At 37.0% G+C, this 11,441-nt stretch overlaps 1 protein-coding gene across 1 annotated transcript; it reads right to left on the reverse strand.

Moving 5' to 3' along the window:
• Positions 1–1,286: 1,286 nt before the first annotated feature.
• Positions 1,287–10,493, reverse strand: atp1b1b (ATPase Na+/K+ transporting subunit beta 1b). The gene is made up of 6 exons (XM_046837838.1): positions 10,259–10,493; positions 8,393–8,521; positions 3,957–4,112; positions 3,336–3,520; positions 3,096–3,179; positions 1,287–2,693 (listed from the first exon to the last, which is right to left on the reverse strand). Exons 1-6 carry the CDS (start codon positions 10,350–10,352, stop codon positions 2,433–2,435), a joined length of 909 nt encoding a protein of 302 aa, XP_046693794.1. The 5' UTR covers positions 10,353–10,493; the 3' UTR covers positions 1,287–2,432.
• Between the last annotated feature and the right edge of the window lie 948 nt (positions 10,494–11,441).

The raw sequence follows: 11,441 nt of genomic DNA on the forward strand, positions 1-11,441 counted from the left end.
CTAGGGTTAGGGTTAGTTAGAAACGGTTAAGGTTAGGGAGAACCAGTTAGGGTTACTGAGAACCAGTTAGGGTTAGGGTTAGTGAGAACTGGCTAGGGTTAGGGTTAGTTAGAAACGGTTAAGGTTAGGGAGAACCAGTTAGGGTTAGGGTTAGTGAGAACCAGTTAGGGTTAGTGAGAACCGGCTAGGGTTAGGGTTAGTTAGAACCGGTTAAGGTTAGGGAGAACTAGTTAGGGTTAGAGTTAGTGAGAACCAGCTAGGGTTAGGGTTAGTTAGAAACGGTTAAGGTTAGGGAGAACCAGTTAGGGTTACTGAGAACCAGTTAGGGTTAGGGTTAGTGAGAACTGGCTAGGGTTAGGGTTAGTTAGAAACGGTTAAGGTTAGGGAGAACCAGTTAGGGTTAGGGTTAGTGAGAACCAGTTAGGGTTAGTGAGAACCGGCTAGGGTTAGGGTTAGTTAGAACCGGTTAAGGTTAGGGAGAACTAGTTAGGGTTAGAGTTAGTGAGAACCAGCTAGGGTTAGGGTTAGTGAGAACTGGTTAGGTTTTGGGTTGGGGTTAGTGAGAACCAGCTAGGGTTAGGGTTAGTGAGAATCAGTTAGGGTTTGGGTAAGGGTTAGTGAGAATCAGTTAGGGTTAGTGAGAACTGGTTAGGGTTTGGGTTAGGGTAAGTAAGAACCAGTTAGGGTTAGTGAGAACTGGTTAGGGTTTGGGTTAGGGTTAGTGAGAACCAGTTAGGGTTAGTGAGAACTGGTTAGGGTTTGGGTTAGGGTAAGTAAGAACCAGTTAGGGTTAGGGTTAGTGAAAACCGGCTAGGGTTAGCGTTAGCTAGAACCGGTTAGGGTTAGTGAGAACTGGTTAGGGTTAGTTTTATTGTAACATCAAAAATCAGTTGTAGAAGTAGATAAATATGACCTCAGGGAAGTCTGTTTACCTAACACATCATATTTCAGTGCCACAGGCTCTAGAGAGTTCTACAGAAGTCTATAGGAATCCCTGCATGTTGAAAAATGATGCCAAAAAGGGTACCCAGTGCGTCTAAAAGTGATCCTGCTGAAAGTGTAAATATGTGATGAGTTGGAAGTGAGAACGTGTTTGTTTTAGGATTGTTTTTCTTCAGCCAGCACTCTGGAAGTGGTGAAATAAAATCATAGTTTTAATCTTTGCTTTATACTGCCATTTTAACAGTGGTGTGTAGATTTGTAGTTTTTACTTAATGAAGTCATAATTCCACATTAAAAACAACACAGTTTATAAACAAGACAACTGAGAATAAAAATGAAACATATTTATAGACATTTGTTCCTTTTATTTTAACTCCATCCAGGGAAATTGCTTTTTCCCCAAAGCAATGTACACATCTTCTCATCATTTAGAGAAAATGTTCACACTTTCTCTACAATCTTTATGCTGTGCTTTTGGGAAATGTCAGCTTCAGAATCAAAGGGAGTGACAGATGTTTGAGTGAAAGACATTGACTGCACACTTCTACAAAACATTTTACAGATGGGTCACTGCAGTGAGTATAATATATTTTATATTGTCTTACTGATGGTTCTGGGATTTTGGTATTATTACACATATTTCTTGCAAAAATAATAATGTGCAATTACATATATACTGCATATGAATATATATATTTAAACACACACTGCGAAGAGCTTGTTTTTCTTTGTTAAAAACAAAAACACATATTAAAGATGATTACAATGGAAGGCAATATACACACATTCAATGATGAAATAAAAAAATTAAAAAAATAAATTATTCCTATCCACAGTAATTAAACAGAAAATAGAACATTAAATTGTATTTATTAAAACCTCTAAAACCACATAAGTAAACCATACAAGGTTTATGTGCTGAATGTGAATAATAACAAATGTGTAATTGCACAGTTAACAAAGCTAGACCATATTTAGCTTGATTTGAAACAACCTACCTATGGAAATATCATGCACTGTTATAATGGAAGAAATCCACGCAAGGTGGCGATACAGGAATGGAGAGAGATAATCCATGTTGACTACATTCAGGGTGGACTAAACGTCCCTTAAGTCATTGGCTTTTTTTTAAGTCTAGTTTTAGAAAATACTTTTATTAGATTAGTCTAATATGCTATGGCTAGTCCTTCGAGCTTTTGCATTCTAACTCTATACAGAAGCAGAAAATTTTGCATAAAGCAGATAACATCAGGTCCCACATTATGTTTCATTACAGACTAATTGTTGATATCTTTTAAGCCTCTGTTGTAGTATCGTAGGCCACCTTCTGATAGGAGACATTTGTATATTGGTAAAACACTTTCTCTCAGTGAAGCTGTGGAAGACCAGTGGGGAAATTGTGTCTGGTGTCTTCATAACTCAAGTCACTAGATGGTTCCTACTTTGCTTAAAACTGAGAGAGATTGAAAGGAATTTGCTCCCAATGGAGGTCAAAAGTTGTTAACCTTTAGTTTAACTTCGAAACGCCCTTGGAAGCGATCCTTGTCGCTGTAAAATATGTTCTCACCATACACTTTGCACTCGATACGTATATCTTGGTTCATGGTTATGTTTAGAAACTGAATGGCCACCAATGGCTGTAGGTAGTGTGAGTGCAGGAGCTTGCCATAGTACGGATAATACTGGAGAGGAAAACCTGGTCCAATGCCATAGTATGCCACTTGCCCAAGCAAATCTTCATCTTCCTTTTTCTACAAATATGTAAAGAAAAAAAAAGATTTTTTACCAGTAAAAAATTGCTGCTCAATTGCTGCTCAAGTTGTGTCACATTGCAGTTGAACAGACTTGGAGGAAAATTGCTACTACACTTTTAGCACACACATGCGTTCACAGGGGCCTATTCAAATTTGACAATCACTTTAATTGGCCCTGTGATAAATGAGCCAAATGTACTTATTTTAAAACTCTGCTTTTCCTGAAGTGTGAATGCTTTTCTTTGCAGCTTAATCAAATATCACAAATGAATCATTTCCTTTTAAAAACCATTCTGACTTTGAAAACTATATATTGGTGTCTTTTGTAGAACAGGATATGATGGGGTAAACTGTATCCTGTTCGTTGTCACTTCATGCAGTAAAAGGGATTCTACTTACCTTACTTGTGCAGTGGATCGGTATCAGGTTAGGTTGGACTTTGGACTTGGCCTCCTCTGGCATAGTCTCATTGGACTGTGGGGGCTAAAAACAGCGATAAAAAGGGATCAACCGGTAGTATTATTAAATCCTTGGACCTCTGACTTTATTAAAAAATATTTATAATGATTTAGCTTTACAATTTAGATTTGGATAGGATTCATTGAATATATATATTTTTTCAACTAAATCAATACCTACCTTTGGTAGATAATTCACAATTCTATTGAGTTTGACGATCAGACAGGGTTTTCCATCACTGAAGCCAAAATTCTGATCATCAGCGCCTGAGCAAGGCCCAAGAAATGACTTAGGGAATCTACATGCTTTCCGAATACCTATTTCGGTCTCCAGATCGCCCCTGTTCTTATAGACATCAGGTTGGTCTAAATGGAATGGGATAAACCGATTAAAAGAAAACCAAAAGGCGAACAACACATTAAAGCTGAAAATAGGCACTGCATTTTGTCTGTGATACCTCATAAAGTGTTCAGAGGTCTGACATTTTCTCTCCTTTAAAATCAGGTTTGATTGATTTAGATCTACACAATAAATAAAGCTCTCTCTAGATATAATAACTACTTAAAAGCAAATGCTGTAAATCAAATTCAATTTATGGTCAAGAGTTAAGGGCATTAGGGCAAAACCAGTAGGCTATAATGGCACACATATTTGTTATCAGGTCTCTGCACAATAGATTTCACCTGCTTTTGCAGTATGCATAATATTTCTTTCAGAGCAGTAGGTATTGACCAAACATCAAAATATAATATATAAAGAAACTAAATTGAGGACATGAATAGTTAGAATATGCTACTATACCTCCACAGTCCTCATACTTCAGTTGGTCACGCTGGGTTTCATCATCGTAAGGCTTCAGGAAATTTTTAATCGCCGCCACGGATTTCCCATATGTAGACATATCATTCATGTTGAACATAATCTCTAATTTATCTGAACGAGGTGAGTGGGTGAGTCCTGCACAACAATGACACTAGAGTTAACACAATCTACTGCAAACGTTTCAGAATCTGTTTTAACTTCCCTAAACATCATATTACTCTTTTGTCTCACAATTTAGGTTTGACCAGGAATAAGCTAAACCAATAACTTATGGATTTTTTATGTAAACATTATCATAGCTCCATACTCTTCAACAATAAAAGTTTTGTATTTTTGGTATGTGGGCGGGGCTGATTAAAGGTCAACGAGGGGTAGATTTTGGAAAGGGAGCTAGAGAGGTAATCAATATCATGAAACACCTGATCCCTGATGAAAATATTGAGAACAGGCACTCTGACCCAGGATCTGTTGTGTTCTCTGGGTGGTATACCATAAGTTTACAGTAGCATTCTATACAGAAAATAAATGGAAAACCTAAAATCTTCAGCCTTTTCATAGTGAGTCTAAATATTTGATTATGATTGACTGAAAGGTTTGAATTCAATCTTTTGAGGGCACAGGTAGTCCTGGTCAGTCTCATCTACGATCTAAATTAATGCGCTGTTACTATGGTAACATACAGCTGTACACCGAATGAGACAACGTCCTTGTAACCTTACTGTTTTTTTTATTTGATTTTATTAGTAAATATGGCAATTTTGATAAATGAATCGTACACAAGATAAATTTGATCAACTTTAGAAAATTAATTAACAAAAATAACAAAAAAGCACAAAGAATTAATGACCAGGGCTTCATTATTAGTGGAGATGCAGCAAAGTCACATGTAATTCACATACAATCTCACTCTCATTCTTTTTCTTGAACAATTTTTTATTTTAATTCATTAAATAAATGTAATCTTATCACACGTCTTTATCTGTGTATGATTCAGAGTGGGCAGAATTCTAGATTAAACGACCCATATATAAAATAAATAACAAAATAATATCTATTCAGTTCATTTTGCACCACAAACCTCAATGACCTGTACAATGCGCCTGCAAACGACTATCGTACAAATGAAATAATCAACACCAAACTCTACGTTATACACCAAGCTGCTTGCTGTGGTTATGTCCGGTTAAGTATATATATATATATATATATATATATATATATATATATATATATATATATATATATATATATATATATATAATGGTAACATAACTAATGGCTCTTCCGCCACTAGAGAAGATCTTCAAATATATGTTTACTATCTGAAATTGATGAATGGACAGCATATGCTTTTCTTGTAGACAAATTACAGAAAAGGTGAACTGTGTTTTAATTGTTAGATTAAACAAGCTTGCATCAGTGAGTCAGTTGTGCTCTGACAGCTACAGTTACAGTTACAGTTATGTGCAGACAGAATGTCTTACTCTGAATTAGTCAAATATATTTGGAATTTTATTTTATAGTATTATGTTGCTTCACTATCTATTTAATTAAATCCAATAATATAAAATGACTTAAACTTGCCAAAATGTTCCACATATTGAACTAATCCATGCATATATTATGACTTGAAGTCGATCTAGTTGAGGTTTACTATACATACATTACACTCTTTTGCATAAACCTTAAGAGTATCAATATTCAGTAGGGAAAACTGTCCTCTCCTGGGTGACTTGGGATAAATAAGCAGGAATATAATAATGGGATGCCAGCCCATGACGATGTGTATACACACATTTAGTCTAGAGTAACCTTTCCTAGACATCTGAACCCAAGCTTGGTCTTGAACAACTTAGGAGATGTGACACAGCAATGACACTGTGTGACACTGTATACCACTGTGGGGGTACTGTGGTGGCAGTGGCTAAGGCATTCCACCTTGGATCTAAAGGTCATGAGATCAAATCCCACCCATGCCAAGCTGCCACTCCTGGGCCCCTGAGCAAGGCCCTCAATCCACTGGCTGCTCAGCTTTATGATTGAGATAAATGTAAGTTGCTCTGTATAAGGGCCTCTTCCAAATGTCATAAATGTAAAGGACACTTCATGCAAAAACAACAAAAACTGAGGGCATTTCAAACAAATAAAATGTGACAGATTAGTCAATAATTCAATTTAATTCATTTTTATTTGTATAGCACTTTTAACAATGAACATTGTCTCAAAGCAGCTTTACACAGATAATGCGGTGATAAAAATGAATAAGATGTTCTTTATAAGTGTAAGTTGGTCCCTGATGAACGAGCCAGTGGCGACTGTGGTGAAGGAAAAACTCCCCGAGATGGCATAAGGAAGAAACCTTGAGAGGAAACAGACTCAAGAGGGAACCCATCCTCATCTGGGTTGCACCGAATGTCTATTTATTACAGATAAACGATGTTGCGGGGTGCAGTGATGGTGATCAGAAGCAAACTGTAGTCCTGAGTCAGTGTAGCAGACTGTTGACATTAATTACAGTCCAAATCAATATATATAAATCAAAAGTTCCAAAAATGTTCTGTTGAACCCAAATGTGTTCATTGCTCTCAGAAGGGTATGACTAACTTTTCATCATGGGCGTGCTCAAATTATCAGCGGCAAAAAATCTTAATTTTGTATAAAGTCAATTTGTTTGATATGAAATTGTGCAGCACCCAGAACAGATACCACACTTTAAACCCCTTAAAGTTTCCATGCATCTACAGAGGGTTGCCAGATCCAGATCCACCAAAGGAGATCCACTATTGGAGATCCCCTTTTTCTCTAAGTGTATGCTATTAAAAAATTTATGCTATTTGGCAATACATTTTATTTTCTGCACACTTAACACTAAATGTGGCTCTTTCACATACTTTTGCCTCAAATTTGAAAGCATATCTTTATATAGAATATATTTGAATGCTGTACATTTGAATATGACAATGCCCCTGTGCACAAAGCAAAGCTCCATGAAGCAGGGTTGGAGTAAAACAAATTTAAGTGGCCTGAACACTTCTGAAAGGAATTGGAATATAGATTTAGAATCATGGCCAACATCACTGCCTGACCCCTGTGGTTTTACTTGTGGCAACTCTTCCTGACCATTGTTTTAAATAAAACTGTCTGCACCTATATTACTACAAGGGGTGTAACAATACTTACCATTTTTGTATTTTTGCACTACATTGTGTTCTTATATTCACTCCCGGGTATAGTTTTTACAGTTCACAGTACTGTATAACCAAGTATACAGTAGGTTTACTGGTCGGTGCTGTCTTGGTTTTGTGTCTTGTCTTGTGTTGTCTGTCTGTACTGTTTTTTGTCTTCACTGTTTGCACCAGATTGCACTCGATGCACTTTATGTAGCTTGTGTTGTGTTGTAGCTTTATGTTATTGTTTAGTGTAGCACCAGGGTTCCGGAGGAACGTTGTCTCGTTTTTACTGTGTACTGTGTACCACTGTGTATAGCAGAAATGACAATAAAAGCCTCTTGACTTGACTTGACCATTCAAATCTGATACAATATGTCTGAACCTGCATGAAAACAAGACTTAGACTTCCATTTCCAGTTGCTAAAATATTCAGCATTATAAAAATCTAATATTCGAATATATTTAGTGTTTCTTGATCCATTTAGTCGTCTTAGTCACATAAGTCTATATATGGTTCAGTATCCTGCCTTTTATATTACTGAATATGACCTGCCCTATCACTGCTATTTAATTGACTTGATTTAATCAACAAAGAAAGACTGGAGGAAAGAAAAGAAAAGAAAAGAAAAGAAAAGGAAAGAAAAGGAAAGAAAAGGAAAGGAAAGGAAAGGTACACATATTTGGCGAAGTCAACACCACAACTTAACAAAGTTGCCAAATTTCTCCTATAGACCACACCACCAGGTTTCTAGCATCCTGTTTCCTGTTGAACATGGGGGCTAGAATGGTAGTACACTTGTATGGTAAGGTATTTGATCATGGCTCCTGTCCACCATGGCTGGATGTCCACCATGTATGGTAAACATTAGAGAGGTATGGAATTTAAAACCCTGTAGCCTGCCTAATTTGAGATCATAAGGAGGCTACATTTTGAGAGGATAGAATGTGGGCTAGATTAATTCTAATAGTTTTTTAAACCTCATGTGAAACAAGTGGGATTTAGTGGGAAGTATTTATAATTTACTTTTTAATTTTGCCCTCTGAATAAATATTAATGAACGATGAGCAACCTTGAACTTTGAACACACTTACAGAGCAGGAAATAAATGTTGTACTGTGTTAATGTGCTGTGAGTTATTTCAAAATGTTACCTACAAAACAACGACCAGGTTACAGCAAGTCTCCCATTTTAAAATTAGGAAGATATAATGTGCTGCTGAAGAACTGTAACAAGAGCGCTTTTACCTGGAGGAGTAACTCGGTCCTGCCAGGTGGGTTTGTAGTTACTCAAGGTGAGAAGAAGTGCCTGGATGGTGCCAATGAAGATTCCAGCCAAGAAGCCATAAAAGACGAGATAGAACAGCAGGATTTTTGCTGTCAGGATACAGACACACAGGAACAATTTGTAAGAACATCAGGCAGTCGGTGAATTGATTTACCATCTCTGTACTTTATTTGCCAATCACCAGTGTACTTGTCACTTTAATCGAGCCCATTAATAGCTTCAGACTCACATCAGTTCATTTACCTTTAGATTTAGACTCTTTTTTGGGTTAGCGTTGTTCATATTGTCCAAACATGACATTCTATTTACTAAATACATAGAATCTAAATGCATATATAATGTATTGCATGTGGTACTATACATATTATTTATAATTTCTGAATTTGTACATTTATATAACATATAAAGTTATATAAATCATATATAAAAATGTTATGCTTTCATCATAATGGTATAAACAGGCTATAAAATATAATCGCTATGAATGTTAGTAAATATTAATTTCCTAACAAAGTAAATGTTATAGGTTTTTTAATGTATTTTATAATGATGTCAACTTTATTTCACAAAAAAACTTTATTTGCATAAACATATATAACCTCTGTATAAACAAATGTTTTGTGTTGTCATATTTCTGTATTTAAGCAAGAATTTGGCTTAAAAAAAAAAAATCTTATATCGTTTCTATATGATTAGTTTGCAATCCTCTCAATTGAAGAATGTTTTTGTGAACATAAAAAATACTGAATAAAATGAAAGATAAATAATGTCAACATCTTTTTTTCACCTTCAACCATGTGATTTAACATTCAACAAAATTCATGTGAAAATAAAAAAAAACATTTTAGGGGAAAAAGAAAAAGTAAAAAATGGCAATAACCTCGTTGCATGACCTTTTTTGAAGTGGGGAAACGTGCCCGAGCTCAGAATGAAGCATCATGTTTGTCATTCACTGTTATGGATGAAGTGATTCTGATTAACTGCAAAGCAATGATGACAGCTTCATGTTTTCATCCACTGTGTGTCTCCATGTCTAAAAATGTCCTCAGACAGACAGTGGGCAGCACAGAGTAATCAATGATCTGCTGTAGGAGATGCCGGATGACCGCTGCTGAAACATTAGCTGAGCAGTTTGAATCCCAACACCCCAAAGAGCAGGCCTATCACCTTGACTCACCTTGGATATTGATGCATTTTTAACCCTTTCCGTATAGAAGTTACACATAAGACAACATGCACATTTGATATCACTCATTGTTTCATTGTTTAAAATTGCATCACTGTTTTGATAGCAGAAAGTCTGATGTTTCTCCTCACATATTTGCTGAGCTGGTAGAATCCCTGAGGCCCTTTTTTTTTTTTTTTTTTTTTTTTTATCAATTAACACTTTTTTTTTGCAAAGTGGGATCGCTAATTTTGTTGAGGATCAGGAATCTTCTCAACCCTTTCATGACCCATGACATCACATTGTGCATACTGCATGGTACAGAAAAAAAACCCAGGTTGTAATCTATTAGTGTTGCTCTGATGTGATGGATATGTGAGAAGAATCACACACAGTCTATTCGTCTAATCAATTATAGACTGTTACTTTTCTTAATGAGCAGAACCACGTCCTTTAAATGTGCGCTTGATCCGCTTATTGCGGAAATCCGCCGTGCGTTTGGTGCAAAGTCAAATCTAACAGGTTGCTTCGTGACCAGACAGCAGGCAGGCAGACTGAACCCGCGAGACTGACGACGCTCGGAGGAACAGAACACACATTAAACACATGACATCAGCATTAATCAGCGAGAGACCTTCCGAGCTCCTCAATGCATCCTTACCCCAACTACCACCGGTGCGTCCGAGAAACTCCCGGGTATCGGAATTCCACACAAACTTCTTCCATCCTCCATCATCTTTATTTTGGACAGGCATTTTTTTTTTCCAAAAAATCGGTGCTTTAAAGGTCTTCTGATTTAAACGAGATGTTTTTCCTGCTCGGATCACTACAACGCCCTATGGATGGAGCTCCACCACCCCAAAGACACGGAGCGGTACCCAGGTCTCATTCAAGGTGCCCCGTGCGTTTTATCCATCACGCCGCGAAGACACGCCCACAGGTCCCCACGCGCATCCATGGAGATTCTGAGCCAATCAGGAGGACCTACGCACCGTGGACGTAGCGGACTCGAGTCGGGGAGAGGAACGCGTCTTACTACAGCGCTGCGACGACGCGCGGAGACACCGATCTGTCCTTGCGGGAAGCGCACAGTTAATGACGTGTATGATAATGTCTAATCCTGCTGCTGTGAGTGGGAACATGGAGTCCCGTGGAAACTGTGAGCAAAAAAAAAACCTTTTTCCAGTATGTTCAGTTGAAGTCAATATTTTTTTGTATGGACACAAAGGACAGTGTCCATCAGCAGCTTTGCAGAAATAACCATAAATTCAGATCACAAATATAAATTCATAACTTAGTCGCTATAAAGTTCATCCCTAATGAGCAAACTAGTGGCAAAAGTAGAGACCCTCTGAAGGACCAAACTGAAAAGATTTGGGTAACATCCAATGTCCAATGATTGTGCTGTCTTCTCTTTTATTGTACATTTGTAAAAACTGGATATTTTGTATTATTAACCATCCACCCACTTAGAGCCTGTTTTATTCTGTTTGGCCTCTCAAAATGTCTGTGCAAGACTCTGTTTTTCACAATAGTCCTGTCATGTTTGTATTATAACCTACCTTTGAAAACTCTGCAATGCTTCTGTTACCTAAAGATCTAATGTTTTATTTCATTCTAGAGAGCATAAGGGATTTTCCTCTTTCTGCAGCCAAGTCTTGACAGTAGCTGCCAGGTTTGTACTAAAATGAATCCAGAATTAATCATTGGTTCACCACTATACACTGAGTTATAAGTCAATTCCCTGTGCACATTTGCAATTCAGTTCAATTTAATGCTATTTGTATAGTGTGTTTAACAATGGATATTGTCCCAGCAGCTTTACAGAGATAAATAGATTATAA

This window comes from Silurus meridionalis, chromosome 24 (assembly GCF_014805685.1).
Source record: "Silurus meridionalis isolate SWU-2019-XX chromosome 24, ASM1480568v1, whole genome shotgun sequence".
NCBI lineage: Eukaryota > Metazoa > Chordata > Actinopteri > Siluriformes > Siluridae > Silurus > Silurus meridionalis.

Bases quoted from the DNA above. Each gene is read 5' to 3' on its own strand.
- atp1b1b (XM_046837838.1), bottom strand. From the start codon at position 10,352: ATGCCTGTCCAAAATAAAGATGATGGAGGATGGAAGAAGTTTGTGTGG. The intron at 8,522-10,258 runs GTAAGGATGCAT...GTATCCTGACAG, and splicing joins ACGCACCGGTGGTAGTTGGG to CAAAAATCCTGCTGTTCTAT. The intron at 3,180-3,335 runs GTAGGTATTGAT...CGCTGTTTTTAG, and splicing joins TTGTGAATTATCTACCAAAG to CCCCCACAGTCCAATGAGAC.